Genomic DNA, 16911 nt, shown 5'->3' on the forward strand with positions numbered 1-16911 from the left:
ATCTTTTAAAGGAGAAATTATGTATCTTTTAAAGAGAACATTGTGTATCTTTTAAAGTGCATTTATTATATTTAAAGATGACATTATGTATATTTTAAAGTGTATTTATTATATATATATTTAAAGATGCCATTATGTATATTTTAAAGTGTATTTATTATATATATTTAAAGATGACATTATGTATCTTTTAAAGTGTATTTATTATATATATTTAAAGATGACATTATGTATATTTTAAAGTGTATTTATTATATATGTTTAAAGATGACATTATGTATATTTTAAAGGGGACATATTATTTATCTTGTCCACAATTGTATACGACTTCCTTGAATCTGGGACATGTTTGTTACGTTTTTTGCTAAGAAACTAGTCTAAATGTAATTGTAATTATTTATCAAAGAAACTATTCTAAATGTAATTTAGATGATGTATTAAAGAAACTAGTCTAAACCCAATTGTAATAATTTATTAAAGAAAATAGTCTAAACTTAATTGTAATTATTTATTAAAGAAACGAGTCTAAATCGAATTGTAATTATTTATTAAAGAAACTAGTCTAAATCGAATTGTAATTCTTTATTTTCCAGCCCCTCTTTCTTCTCTTGTATTGATCAGTGTTTTTAGTGGGTGTAGCAGCTGCCTGGTTATGCATCACCCAGGAGTACAACACACACAGACTGGGCAGGACGACAGGAGAGTACAACACACACAGACAGACTGGGCAGGACGACAGGAGAGTACAACAACACACACAGACTGGCAGGACGACAGGAGAGTACAACACACACAGACTGGGCAGGACGACAGGAGAGTACAACACACACAGACTGGGCAGGACGACAGGAGAGTACAACACACACAGACTGGGCAGGACGACAGGAGAGTACAACACACACAGACTGGCAAGACGACAGGAGAGTACAACACACACAGACTGGGCAGGACGACAGGAGAGTACAACACACACAGACTGGCAGGACGACAGGAGAGTACAACACACACAGACTGGGCAGGACGACAGGAGAGTACAACACACACAGACTGGGCAGGACGACAGGAGAGTACAACACACTAGGGCTGACCTTCGATTTTTTTTTTTGGAATTCAAAGCTTCGGGGCCGAGATTCGATTTTAATTCGAAGCTTTGAAATAAGATTTAAAAAAAATTAAATTATAAAAAAATAAATATATTATTTTAAAAATAATTTATGTTGTGGGACTTGTACAGCACTTTGTTCAACTTTGTCAGTGCTGTAAAGTTTAAACCTTTTTAAATCTTAGACAAACGAAACACTTTTCTTCCATGAAATATTGTAAGCCGTCATTTGAGGCTTTATAAAAGCAGCACAATGAACACAAATCTGTCAGTGCCGAGTCCGACCTCATCTTAAATAAAAAAAACAGCATTGCTTGTTGTAATTAACAAAGAGAGGCAGAGTTGATTTTGCAAAAAAATAATAATAATAATAATAATAATTCATATATATTTTTTTAACATAATCGAATTTTATTTTCATATTCGAATCCCATGCCCATCGAACGAAGCTTCGAAGTATTTAAGACAGCCCTACAACACACACAGACTGGCATGGCGACAGGAGAGTACAACACACACAGACTGGCAGGATTACAGGTAGCAGATTTCCTGCTCCACAAACCACAGCTCATTGATTAATCAAAGCTAATTAATTGCTTGACATCTGTCTGTCTGTCTGTCTGTCTGTCTGTCTGTCTGTCTGTCTGTCTGTCTGTCTCTCTCACTCTAACTATCTGTCTGTCTGTCTCTCTATCTCTCTGTCTCACCCCCCTCTCTCTGTCTCTCTCCTCTCTCTCTTTCTCTCCCCCTCTCTCTTCTCTCTCTCTCTCTCTTTCCCCTCTCTCTCAGTCCCCCCCTCTCTCTCTCACCTCTCAGTGCTGACAGCCTGAACTGCAGACACATGTTGAAGCTGGAACAGATCATCTGGGTGTGTGAGAGTGTGTGTTTCTGAGTGTCTGTTTGTGTCTGTGAGTGTTAGGGAGTGTGTGTGGTTGTGTGGTGGGCTGTAGCGGGCACTGTTGTCCTGGAGACCTGAAGATGTCACTGTCACACTGCCTGGGAAGACAGATAATAATAATAACAACAACAACAACAACAACAACAACAACAACAACAACAACAACAACAACAACAACAACAACAACAATAATTAACACTTTGATCGCCATGGTTAAATTCATAATTTACCATCCCTAGCCAGCTCTATTTGTCTATGGAGAAGTTCCCCTTCTTTGCAGGGCTATAACTTTTTAAATTCTATTGCTAAATCGACATTATTATGGCCCATTCAATGTCCTATATCCATTGTTCAGGGTGTAGCAACGTTATACTTTTTCATTCACATATTCATACTCAAATATGGTCTAAAGTATAAGTATGTTTTTATCGTTTTCTGCAGCTTTCTCCAGAACTTGATTTATAGCCCCAAATGCATTATATTGATGATCAAATACAGTTTGGTAGCGATCGGTGCCAGATAAAAAATTTCAACTGGAGGTACTTCTAGAAGTTACTACGTATCATCTGATGTTGACCGGATGGGCGGGGGGTCGTTTATAATTCCGTGGGCAACGTTATATCATTCACCTAGTGTGAGTCATATGATCATCAGAGCAGTTTATATGGAACACGTTAGAAAATAACGCTGGATCTGTAGGCGGCTACGTGGCGTAGTGGGCAAGGCGCTCGCCACGGAATCTGGAGACGCTGGGCTTGCCTGTTCGAGCCCAGCGCTCCACATTTGCTTTCAGTTTAGCTGGTCGTCCGTACTAATACACATTGGCCGTATTAGGGGGTGGGAAACTGATGGGTGGGGATCGGGCGTTGTGGACAGCGACTCCTACAGGTCGGTTGGTGCGCCTGCGCAGTAGAATCAGGAAGTGTCGGGGGCAGCGTGAGCCTCCCACGCGTTACTCCTCGCCACTGAGAGATCGAGCTGCGCAGGTGAAAAGATGCGACTGCTGTTACCTCAAGTACCGGAGGGGACTTGTGCTATGTATGACTTAGTCCACATTGCAGCCGGCTTGTGGGAGGCAAGAAACAGCGTTCGTGACAGGGGAGGGTTGAATTGGATGATACGAAATTGGGATGGGAGAAAATATAGAAAATGGGAGAAAAAGTGGATAAAAAAAAATAAAAAATAACGCTGGATCTTACCGTATCTTCCTCGCGCCGTTGGACGATCAGCTTGGAGTAGACAGTTTTCGATTATGGGATGTTGATCTAGATGAACCATTTCCAGGTTGTATAATACTATATACGTCCAAATAACGTTGTTTATTGAGTTAGGGCGAGCGATTGATTATCCAGTGTGTCGAGATGGAGTCCGGCTAACGATCGCGAGTGCCCGGACGAAATATGGATGAGCACTTCCTGTTTGGCGCGTCACTTCCTGTTGGCCGATCTGCCGATCGGCCACCAGATGGCGCTCTTGAACCGTTAGAGAGTTGAGTGGAGATCAGCAGTATATCTCAGGTCCCCGGAGGAAAAATATGATTTCGATCACAGATTTTTGAAATATTGATATCAAAGACGTGTTACGGCGTCTTCGGCAGAATGAGCATGGCGGGCAATGACGAGTTACGGCGTTTCCGGCGATTAAAGTGTTAATACATTATTTATTTTATTGAAAATGTAATGTTTTCCGTTTATTTTAATGATTATTTACTTTTTTAGTTTTGTTTCTTGCTCACTGTTACATTTTCGATATAAAATTAAGTCAATTCCATTCGACATTGCTGACGTTTGTCATAGATCAGGGCCCTGTTCCTCGTACCTGGCTAACTGAGTTAGCCGGATCATTTTCAGCATAGCTTGACTTAAGCCAGACCTTTCCGTTCGACGACGTCGGATTTTCTAAATCGCTATGGCAACATATCAAAAAGTTTGAACCTGGTCGAGGGCAGGGTTTAGTTCAGTTAGCTCGATAACCTGCATGGCCACACCCTCGCAAAGAAATGCAGCTCCCTTCCTGAAATAATTCTCACAGTCTAGATCCCATTATACCATTCTGAATTATGTTTTTGTGCTTCGTTTTTCTAGAGGGGGCTTTGTCGCGATACACACTGCATGTGGTTATTTTAATAACGGCGCATTGCAAATGTGAATCCCGCAGGGATATTTTTAATGAATGAAACCTATCAGTGTTTGGCTCTGATTAGTTTCATATTCTCGGCTGTGGATGTATTTGCTTAACGGAGCGTCCGGATTGTGTTTCATTCAAGCATAAATTGACTTTTGAAATTGTCTTTATGCGTGTACTGTGGATTATGAATTATGAAGAATCTGAATCTGTGGATTGTTTAATTGTATCACTGTCACTCACACAATATTGTAACTGGGATTAAAATGTCTGATGAGATGCGCTGTTTGACGGATTTGAGAAATTGAATGAGCCGTTGACATTAATGAATTTGAGAAAATGCATCTATCTGTTCAAGCACTGTTAGTGTTATCTGATGATGAACATGAGGTGTCACTGGTATAAACCAAAGGTTAATCAATTAAATGCATGTATGGATGATGTCCGAAACAGATTCAAACCTGATTAATAGTGAAACGGTATAGCCTCCCGGCTCCAAGCCTCTCTGACACCGTTATTTCGGGTCGCGCCTTGAACATTTTGGGAACCATGTATTTATATATAAAGTACATGATACCTAAGCTGAGTGCATACAGTACAGATATCCTCATAAGTATCTATTAATTCGTATCAATTAGATACTCTTTGGGCTTGTTTGTATCTACTTATTCTGAAAGAGTTGAACTAATTATTTTCGCTAGCAATAGATCTCATTCGATTATTCATTCCATTAAGCCTACTGCCAGCAGGCACATTTAAAGAAATATAATCTGATTGATTGGGGTAATGAGGGACTTAAAATTTGCCTATAGATTATGCATTTAACTTGTCGGTGAGGCTATTGAGCCGTACTGTATTGTACCCATTCTGCAATCTGTTAATAACGTTTTAAATCAATCAATCAATCAATGCCGTTAGAAAATCAGGATTTCTGCGATTGACACCTGCTGTCTTTTCAACTGAGGCGGCCGCGCGCAATTATCCTGAGGATCAAGTCTGGTTCGAATTAACGAGACTGAATCAGCGTTCGAGGAACAGGGAAAGCCCGGATTCAAACATCGGGTTAATTGAATCTGGATAATGGGACTTTTGATCGACTTAGTTGAACCAGGTACGAGGAATAGGGCCCAGGTTCATGGAGTTTTTTGGACCAAAAAGAACAATCCCAAATTTATTGTAATTTAGCTAGAGAAAGTTCTGGGATGGGACTAACAATGGAAAGATATTATGCTTGTGAATGATTTGATCTAGTGGGAACATGTATATTAAAAACCGAATGGGACCTAAACTTGATCCTTGGGGAACTCCACATGAGATGACAATGAGGCATTCCTAATGACCACAGCTTCAACTACCAACACTACTAACTTCATGGAGATCTACTGAACTGAGTCATCTTGAACAGTTATATTTAAAAACGATCAAATCCTTCCTACCATGGGTCTCCAGGACTAGTCTGTTGTCCAGCCCCAGTGACTGGTTGAGCTGCACATCAGAGCAGTGGGATGAGCCTGACACACAGGGGGCATGGCCTGGAGCAGAACCAGAAAGTGACAGGAGGAGGTCCAGGAAGTGGTCATGGCGGTTGAAGGGGCGGGGCTTGGCAGGGTGAGTGTTGTTAGGATTGGACAGCTCACTTTCAATCAAATTGGAATCACTCCCTGATGGTAAAGGAATAATTTGTCAGAAACATCTTCAAGTACATTTTCAAAAGAAAACAAACATACATTATGACTCAGATTGAACTCACGGTAGCCAGCTGGTGCTGGACCCTGTTCCTCTACATTGTTATGGATGATGACATCACTGGTGACATCACTTGGCCTGTAGACCAACATGGCAGCCAGCGGTGGAGGGTGGGGCGTCTGCAGCTCCCAGACTAACCCCGCCCCCTCTCCCTGCAACTGGACTTCTGATTGGTCAACATGCCCCAGTTGGACATTCGATTGGTGGATAGAACCTCTGCTGTGGTTGGCCGGGCTCCCATGATCCTCTCTGGCGTACACCTCATTGTGAGTGTGGTTAACGAGGGGGGAGGGGATGCTGATGTCATCAGGGTTGTGAGGAACGGTGTACTCATAGGTGATGTGAGGGAGCTTTCCATTCAGGTTGCAATACTACACAAACACACACACACACATATATATACAAACACATTTATACAAACACATAAACATATATACATATACACATTAGGGGTGTAACTGTACACAGAAGCCACGGTTCGGTACGCACCTCGTTATTGGGGTCATGGTTCGGTACGAGTTGGGTACAACAGAAAAAAAATATTTATAATAATTATTATTAATGTAATTTTTTTGTATTATTATTATTTTTATTTTTTTATTATTATTTTTTAAACAAACAAATAAACAAACATGACAACATAAAATTAGATATACAGTTAAATCACCATTTTTAAATAAATGTCTTATACAAGATATACACCTAATACCTGCTATCTAATACCCTACACACATATGCTCTCGCTCGCTCCCCCCCCCCGGGCCCCCCCTTGGATAATCCATCCATTATCATTCTCTCCTAACCAGGCACTACAATTATATGCTAGCTTTTATTCTCTCCACCACTTCTGACCACATTGTAATTTTGGATTCACTGAGACCCAAAATTCTTGCTGTGGATATTTCTAGATAAAACACATCGAGATATGTAAGAATCCAGACCTTCCGGCACATTTTTTCCGGTTGAAACCATCGTGATGCTATGCTTTTTAGCCGCTGTGATACCAGATAAAACCAATCTCTTTAGCTGTATAGGTACTGCACACTCAAAAACATCATTCAACAGTAATACAGAGGGGTGTACAGGTATATTCAGAGTTAAGAGACTTGATAATTGCTGGGTCACTTCTTTCCAGAATATCTTAACTGGTGGGCAGTCCCAGTACATGTGCATAAATGTATCCTCGTCCCCATTTGTACATAAGGAGCATTTGGAGTCTTGTTTAAGACCCATTCTGTTCAGTCTTATAGGAGTCAAGTATGTCCTATGAATATAGTTAAGATTGATTTGTTGATGGTCCGGGTTCCGTGATGCAAGTCGAACATTTGCCCAGGCTTCTTGACAATTAAAATCTTTTTCCAGGTCTGGTATATCCCTCCTCCAGACAGAGTCTAGGTGGAGGATTTCATACGAGGATGTTAGTAATTGATGATAAAAATCTGATACAAAACCTCTAGATGTCTCTCTTTCATAGAAGAATTTGTGGTATCTGTGGTGTACAATTGGTATCCTTAATGGAACACTGTGAGCCTTCAAACATAACAATAACTGTGCGTAAAAATAATGTGTGGAACCGGTGAGATTACATTTTTTGTGTATTTCCTCATAACTACAAAAACCCTGTTTGTTGAAAACATCTCCTAATGTGTGTATGCCCTGCTTTTCCCATCTAGGGAATCTTATAGGTCGTTTTCCAATCAGGAGTGCATTGTTATTGAATAAGGGAGTATGATTATGCCATTTATGTGGGTTAGAATATTTTTTTGTGTTTCACGCCATATCCGGATCGCATGAGTAATAATGGGGCCAAATTTCCGTTCGCATTGCTTAATTGATAATTTGGTGTATACTATGTCCTGCAGTCTATGTGGTGCTACTATATTTTCTTCTAAATTTCTCCAGGATACTGATGCTTGGGGATCAAACCATGTTGTCAGTGGTCTTAAAGTGTACGCCTTAAAATAGTGGATAGGCTTTGTTTCTCTGTGCGGTGGATCTTTTTATACGTGGTGTTTTGTTATTCCAAATAAATTTGTATGCGGAGGAGTGTAATATTTTCCAGTAACCATCTGGAGGGGGTAACGGTAGCATTGAGCTGAAGAAGTTGATTCTAGGTAGGACCACCTGTCAAAGTTGTATTTGATTTTATTTTGGATTTGTATGTAATTGTGCTTCACCGTTTGGCTTATGGTAGGGAATACTTCAACTCCCAAACATCTAAAGTGTTTAACCATCGGTATCTCTTCTGGGAGGGTTATATTTTTTTTTGCAGGGGTGTTAAGTGGAAGGAAAGCCGACTTCGGCCAATTTATCTTAAATCCCGATAAATCGCCAAAGTCCTCAATCAACTTGAGAAGATGAGGCATTGCGGTGTTGGGGTTTTGCATGAACAGTATTACGTCGTCCGCATATAAACTAATTTTATGTTGTGTGCCCTTGATTACGATTGGTTCTATGGATTGGGATTGTCTTATATATTGTGCTAAAGGCTCTAATGATAAATCGAATAGTCCGGGACTAAGAGGGCAACCCTGTCTAGAAGAGCGTGATACCGGAAAGATTTCGGAGGTGATTATACCTGTTGTAATCATGGCAGATGGATCTTTGTATAATACTTTAATCATATCAATGAATCCTTTTCCTAACCCCATCCTTTCTAATACTGCCCATAGATATGACCATTCCAACCTGTCAAAAGCTTTCATTGCATCCAGGGACAGCATTGCCTTAGGTGTGGTGTCGTCCTTGTTGGCATCTAGTACGTGTAGTAATCGGCTTATGTTATCAGTGATCAAGCGGCCTCTTATGAAGCCAGTTTGATCCTGATTAACTAAAGACGTCATATGCTTTTGAAGTCTGATGGCTAATACCTTAGAGTACAGTTTGATATCGGTTCCGAGGAGGCTTAAGGGTCTATAACTACCGCACTCAGTGGGGTCTTTGTCTTTTTTAAGGAGGACTGTTATGAGTGCAATATTGTCGTTCTTATGGAAGTTCCCCTCCTTGACTGAGTATATATCGGATATGGCCTTCCTGAGTTCCTCTAGTGTGATCGGTGTTTCTAACTGTTTAGCGTCATCCTCTGAAAGTTTAGGGAGGTTAATTTGATTAAGATATGTGTCCATTTTGTTTTGATCAAAGGTCGTTTCTGATTTATACAAGTTGGAGTAGAACTCTTTGAATGTCGCGTTTATTTTTTTAGGGTCTGTAACAAGTCCTTGTTGTGCTTTAATGGTAGTTATATCTGCAAATTTTGCGTTAACTCTTAATCGCATAGCTCAGGGGTGGCCAACCAGTCAGAGACTAAGAGCCACAAAAAAATGACTGTGGTACCACAAAGAGCCACACCATATACCAGCGTTTCTCAACCTTTTTTTTCAGTCACGGCACCCTTCATGTGTTTATAGGTCTCACCCTCTGGCCTCTGAAGTTGCTAATGTCTTTTTTATTTGGGCCTCACAGGGTTAAAAGTACCCTGTGAGACCCACGGTTGCAAAATTACAAAATCACTTTTAGCCATTTAAAAAAATTATGTTTATTTAAAAAATGTTAAAGGGGAACTATTTTACTATTTCTTTCACTATTTGGGCACTTTTACACAATTCCTGTGAGTCTATGGAACACCTAGGTTTTTTTTCAAAAAAAATGCATTGTTTTGTATTTCTAATCAAGTACTAAAAACCGCATTTTTCTACCTCAAGATCTTAAGCCGTTTTGAGGCTGGGCTCCAACCACTGTGTGGCCTGGTGCCAACTGCCACATCAACTGCCACATTATTATGCAGCTGAGAAATCTCTGACATCACAGATATGCACATTTTCAGATGACTCAGTTCAGTGAGGGTGAATATTGTGAGAGGAGAATTGGAAGAATTCGCCAATATGAGAATTAGAGACATATATCCTATTAATATAAGTCCACATAGCTAAGAAACAATGGTAAACACTGAAAAAAGCCATTTATAAGATAGTTCCCCTTTAAGCACATGTATAGTCAATTGGTCCTGTTGTTCAGCCTCACAATGCTATTTGATAGTAAATGTGTTTATATGTCCCACCCTCTGGCCTCTGAAGTTGCTAATTTCTTTTTAATTTGGGCCTCACAGGGTTAACCTCTTAAGCCCGAGATATACAGTAAAGGTGTATATTTTCAGCATTATGTTTGTTTACCAATTATTTTAACTGTTATTAGTGAAATATAAGATTATAGAAATCTCAGGGCATTGAGTCGGAAACCGGCGCATATTGACAGGAGGAAGTGGCACAGCCAAAAGTGAGTGTAGTCTTTTGAAGGAAGAGACTCAGGGCTTTCAAATTTCGAAAAACTACCCTACCCAGCTCACACCAGCCCCTGTCAATCATCTGACTTCTGGATTTACTTTTTAATTTCTCTTATTTTTTGGGATTATCTCCCACAAACCTGAACGTTATTGCCATAAAACAGAACGCTTTAGTTAGTTTCTCTACCTTTCTGTGAACGTCTTGCAAAAAACGGTGTTGCAATATGATGAAAAATGGTGGAGAAATTTACATTATAAAAAAGATGGCAGAATTCAGTACTGTATCTACAAAACCTTCTGTTTAATCATCTTCCCTTTATTCATTTGCTTAGATTTTTCAGGTCTGGTCAATTTTAGCATGGTGTTATTTACAGTCAAAGATAATTATTTTTTTTAAATAGAATTGATATTCTCCTTTGGTTCATTACAATTTACTCAAGCCTAGTAACAGACACACTATTTCTGACACTGATCCATATATGTCCCTAGATTCAGATACCAAGAACATGCAAATGGACCATTTAAAAAAAAATTGTAAATGTTTATTCTACGTCCTTATGGAATGAGTGACATAAAAAAAAAAAAATTAAAAAAATTAAAAATTAAAAAAGTAAAAAATAAAATTAAAAAAAATATTTTTTTTAAATTTGTTTAAATTTTTTTTTTGGATGGAAGAGCCGCACATTGACGGGCAAAGAGCCGCATGCGGCTCGCGAGCCGCGGGTTGGCCACCCCTGGCATAGCTAATAGGTGACTTGGTTTAGAACCTTGAGAGTACTGCTGTTGTCTTGTGCTACGTATTTGTATTTCAGATTGTTGTTTATATATGGCGTTAATCTCTTTTTTTAGTACATTAACTTGAGTTTCCAGTCGAACCGAGTCGTTGTATTGTAAAGAAGTAAATAACGTAGAGTAAAGCGTTTCCAGTTCAGCCAGTTTTGAGCATAGATTCTTGCGTATTTTGGAGGAAAAGCTATCGGTGAAATCCTTGATCATTCCCTTTATCGACATCCATAACATTCTGGGGTCCTGCACCGAATTCGCATTCTCCAGTAGGAATACTGAAAGAGCTTCTTTGAATTGTGTAATGAATTCCTTGTTATTAAGCAGCATCGAGTTAAATCACCATCTTGGGGCTCGGGATGATAGTATACCAAATGATCCTTTTAGGAGTAAATAACAGTGATCTGACAATGCATTGGGTATCATTTCCACATCATAGTTATCAAATAGTCTCGGGGATGCAAAAACATAATCTATTCTGGATAATGTGTTATGTCTCGCAGATCGACAAGAGTACTTCCGGGTCGTGGGGTTGAGTGATCGCCATAGGTCATTTACACCTGTATTCTTCGACCAATCCTTTAATGCATTAGATGAATTTTTTTGTTCGTTGGAAAAGGAGAGATAAGATTTATCCATCCCTGGATCCCAAATGGCATTAAAATCTGCACCAATTATAAATGAGTATTCGGGAAGGTCTAACATTGTTCTGGTAAGTGTAGTGAAGAAATTAGCTTCGTACAAATTTGGGGCGTATACCGCTACCAACGCTATTTTCCTGTTCTTGTGTACAATCTTAGCTATAGTTATCCGACCATCTGCATCAGACCATACTCCCTTCAATTCAATATTCAACTTCCATTTAACGACTATGGCAACTCCACGAGTTCTCGTTCCAAAGGAAGAGTGACTAATGTTATGGTATGTGTTGTCCGCTAACGTAGCTATGTCTTTCCCTAAAATGTGCGTTTCGCTTAGCAGAGCCACGTCAACCTGTTCGTTTTTCATCAGTGTGAGTACGCTTTTGCGTTTGTGTTGATTATTTATTCCCCCAGTATTCCAGATCATTATATTCAAACTAGCCATAATCTATGCATGTTGTTGTGTAGTTGTTGGTAATGCTTCTGGATTGCGAATCTACAATAGATATACATCCAACTATTGAGGTCCCGTTGAGAGCCGAGCTTAAAAACATACATATATACAAATAATAATCCCCTAATTCCCCCTCCCTCCGAGAGTCGTACAGAACTGTGTTCCATAGACACATCCTACGCGTATGACTCCCTCCCTTAATTTAAGCCACCGGGTTGCCCAACATTTAAATTTTTTAAATTTATATATTATATTTATGATAATTATTATAATTATTATTATTATTAAATAGAATAATTTTCTATAGGCTTGCCGTGGTAATTAGTGATACTGGTGTCATTCTGTGTTCAGGCATCCACTTGCTTACTGCCCCTTTAAACTTATCCTTGCTAAGTTTCAGTTTCACTTCCAGAGAGAATTTTAGTTCACGACCAGACTGAATACTAGAGAACAGATGACATATTACAACAATGGCAGAGGATTATTTGGATTCAAACACAGTGGAGCTCAGATGATCTGTCCAGAAAAGTATGTTTCTTCTTTTTATTTGATTGTGCCTGTGAGTCCGGCGGGGGAGAATGTTGATGTGTTTGTTGGTGCGTGTGTGTGTGTCGGCGACGCGTGTGTGTTTCTTTCCATTGGTATCATTTGGTTAACGTTATTGGGCGCACAAGAAAACGAAAGAAAACTGTAATGACCCTGCAGCTGTTCCAATGTAAATGTGCCTTTCTCTTCCTTGCACTTTCGCCGCTCTGAAGTCTGAGCTCGGTGTGCCCGGCCACCTGAATTCTTTCCCCAATACATTTCCAGTTCCGCGTTCGCCTTCTGCGCTCTGATTGGCCCACTGACGTTTCTGGTCGCGCCAATCGTGTGACGGCAAGTTCTTTCACCGGTTAAGCTTAGGCACTCTTTCGAAGTTGGTTACGGTTAGAGTTTGTCTTCGAGCAGGGCGATTGAACACCAGCCCTGATTCCAAACGCTAACCTTAACCAACTTCGAAAGAGTCGCCTAAGCCAGGGCTGTACAGTGCGAGATATATATCGCACGTGCTACAGCAACATCGGTCTGTGCGATGAATGGATTTACTTCAGTAGCACTGGTGCGATAGGCTTTCGGTTCATATCGATACTCTTATTTTGAAAATCCTGTAGCGGGTCTCATTTCCGCCTAAGCGCAGCTCCAGCTATAATAACTATGGCTCCGGCAGCTAGCAACGCTCAGTTCATATCGATACTCTTATTTTGAAAATCCTGTGTGTCGTGACTCATATCTGCTCTACAGCACACAGCAGTACTCGTCTCAGTAGTAGCAGTAGCGTCTGGAACACGCACATTGCAACATAGCAAGGCTAGTGTGCCTATTTCACAACCCAAAACAAATCCCTGCTGTTTTATTCCGCAACGGGTCAAATGCATATAACATGCTTTGCAATCCTCGCCATTCCTTTATGACCACTAGGGCTGCAACTAATGACTAATTTGGTAGTCGACTAATCTGCCGATTATTTTTTCGATTAGTCGACTAATCGAAAACCAATGTAAACAAAAACAAAAAAAAAAAGGATGTTATTTTTTTTTTAAATTACCTATCTTTGTGAAAGTGGCTTCTCAGCTCTGGTCCAGCTGAAGACAGAGCAGAGGAACAGATTGGACATTGAGCATGACCTCAGAGTTGCTTGTCTACCATCACCCCAGACTTTGAGACTCTTGTCAGGACCAAACAACAACATCATAACATGATGATCCCATAGCAAATTAAAATAATGACTCATGAAACATTTGAATTTGGATCTTTAAGCCATTTTAAATGAAAATGTATTTGAAGAACAATACAGCAATCACTCATGACAAGATAAATAAATTAAATAATACAAATAAAGTGGAAGTGTACTTTAAATAACTTTTGTTTGCTGTGTGTGAGAGGAGTCTGTGTGTGTGTGTGTATGTGTGTGTGTCTTACTCTGATCGCTGTGAGTGAGAGGAGTGTGTGTACTGTGTAATTTGTGTGTGTGTCTTAAGGCGCTCCCATAGTCCAGCAGACTGTACACAGAGCAGACTCCGCGGATGTCCGCGCGGCTCTTTGAGCTTTCATAGTCGAGCAGATCTCAGCGGACGTCCGCGGTCTATTTCCTACATTTCTCGCACCAGTTTTACTACATTTCCCACAATTCTGTCTGTTCTACTGTACTGGCAGATCAGAGTGAACATTATCAGCGGGAGAGAGAGAGAGGGAGAGGGAGGGAGAGAGAGAGAGAGAGACAGAGAGAGAGAGAGAGAGAGAGAGAGAGCGCGCTTCACGGGCTCATCTCTCTCCTCGCGCCACCAATCGCTCGCGCGGCGTCACATTAAATGCAGTTCGATGTCAACCAAAACGCTGAGCAGCGTTTTGTGTGACACCAAGTCAGCGGCGCGGATGTCCGCGCCTCAGAAAATAGGAGCGTCGCACCTGTGGGTCTGCTGTCCGCTGAGATCAAAGCTCAAGAGTTCGCGCGGACGTCCGCGCGGACATCCGCGGAGTCTGCTCTGTGTACAGTCTGCTGGACTATGGGAGCGCCTTTACTCTGATCGCTGTGTGAGTGAGAGGTGTGTACTGTGTAATTTGTGTATGTGTGTGTGTCTTACTCTGATCGCTGTGTGTGAGTGAGAGGAGTGTGAATGTGTGTGTGTCTTACTCTGATCGCTGTGTGTGAGAGAGAGGAGTGTGAATGTGTGTGTGTCTTACTCTGATCGCTGTGTGTGAGTGAGAGGAGTGTGTATGTGTGTGTGTCTTACTCTGATCGCTGTGTGTGAGTGAGAGGAGTGTGTATGTGTGTGTCTTACTCTGATCGCTGTGTGTGAGTGAGAGGAGTGCGTGTGTAATGTATTGTGTGTCTAGTCTGATCATCATCTCCTGCAGGGGAACAATGTTTTCAATGTCCAAAATTTGCTATGGGATCATCATGTTATGATGTTGTCTGGAACCCTGAGAAGCCACTCTCACAAAGATAGGTAGTGCAAAAAAAAAAAAAAAAATTAAATAATTTTTCTTTCTTTTTTTCTTTCTTTTTTATGACTAATCGACGCAACAATTTCTCGTCAACGATTTTTTATAATCGACGTCGTCGATTATGTCGACTAATCGTTGCAGCCCTAATGACCACATCGTGGTCAAGACCGGAATTAACGTTACGTTAGCATAAGCTAACAACAAGCTAAAACCCTGTTCAGAGCGATAGAGAACAGCAGAACTGGGAACTGGGAACTGGGAAGGGGGGGGGGCATTCTCCATTCTGTGCGTGTGCGCGTTTGAAAAGATATGAAGTCAGACGAGTATATTATATTGATAGTAAATGTACTGAGGGTGGACAGATAATGTTGATATTTAAACATAAAAAATACAATACATAATAAATGTATGCATGATCATCATGCAACATAAAACAATTGCAGGAACGGTTTGGGAGAGGAAGGGGTTTTAGGTTGCCTGTTCCAAAAAAAATTACTTAAAGTTTAAAGCTCAATATATCAAAACGTGGCACTTTATAGTGAACAGGAGGTCTATTTGTATTAAAAACAATAAATCGTTTTTCATTTAAATGTCTGGAAGAGCTAACATTTTTTTTTCCAAATTATATTTGTTACCTTTTGAGTTGATCTAAATGTTACTGATTGTGTTAAATGGGCTTATGATATCATCTCATATCGATTGCAGGCACCTGCATTGTATCGTATCGTGGCAGATATCGGCAAATATCGTATCATTGTCCAAATAATCGATATCGTATCGTGATGAAACTGGTGATTCCCACCCCTAGTAGAGTCCATACACCAAACACCAAATCCCATAATTCCTTACACGTAACGTGTCTGGCTGTGTGACGTCAACTTGTCAGCATGAAAATGACAGCCAAACATGGCACTGCAACTAAATAACACAAATACAATAGGCACATTTGTGACTGTTACAAATATAACATGTTTTTTATACTTGTGCTACAAGATATTGGCCTGTGCTACAAAACTATCAACCTCTGTAGCACCAGTGCTATGTGCAAAAAAAGTTAACGTACAGCCCTGCCTAAGCTTAACCAGTGATAAACTAGGCGTTAGGTAGTTTGCAGGCTGTTAGACAGGGAAATGGGCAAAGACACAGCTCGTCACGCGATTGGGCGCACATGTCACATGACCAGAAACGTCAGTGGCCAATCAGATCGCACCAGAAACGTCCGTGGCCAATCAGATCGCAGAACGCGCATGCAGAACTGGAAATGTATTGGGGAAAGAATAGACGCTGCCCAGCCACGAGCGCTGTTCTCGCACGGAACCTCGCGAGTGCCTGCATGTGGGTGTGTTTGCGCTGTGGGGCGTATTCGTCGCATGGGTGTGCGTACCGCACCGTGACGGCCGTACCGTAAATTCGCGGGACGAATACACATACCGTTACACCCCTAATACACATATACACACACACATACACACACAAGTCTTTGTTTGACCAAATTCAAATGACTATTAGTTACTATTCGTGTGGTAAAACACAATGGGAGCCCCCCCTTCTGGACAAGTAGAACTGATGTTATACATGATCAAATATATTTTTTTATTACATGGCGTTTTAACATTCGCCAAAATGCTTGATTGTGATTGGTCAATAGCGCTCCGTTGCCCCTAGCAGCGGTCAATTATTTCTCGATAATTCACTGCTGCTATGGGCAACGCCCAATAATGGCCGCTGTTAGGGGAAAGATAGCCTCGCAGCCGGACTCTCGCAGCGTTATACCATGCACAGCCTGCGGAGCGAGGCAGGTCTCGACAGTACACCATGCATTTGATCTCGTCTTGTCGATGGTGTAAAATTAATTATATTGTTGGTTAGCGAGATTCAAACCTAAATAAACTCAGCTTT

The 16911-nt window shown here is 40.6% G+C and overlaps 1 protein-coding gene across 1 annotated transcript in view; it reads right to left on the reverse strand.

Moving 5' to 3' along the window:
* Positions 1-16911, reverse strand: part of LOC311238979 (ADAMTS-like protein 2) — a 62626-nt gene that overhangs the window by 17498 nt on the left and 28217 nt on the right. The window contains exons 10-12 of the mRNA XM_084327193.1: positions 5875-6241; positions 5561-5785; positions 1912-2098 (exon numbers count right to left, since the gene is read on the reverse strand). Of these exons, the coding sequence (XP_084183319.1) occupies positions 1912-2098; positions 5561-5785; positions 5875-6241 (779 nt within the window). The remainder of the gene's footprint in view (positions 1-1911; positions 2099-5560; positions 5786-5874; positions 6242-16911) is intronic.

Source organism: Notolepis coatsorum (genome assembly GCF_963971535.1).
Source record: "Notolepis coatsorum genome assembly, chromosome: 13".
Lineage (NCBI taxonomy): Eukaryota > Metazoa > Chordata > Actinopteri > Aulopiformes > Paralepididae > Notolepis > Notolepis coatsorum.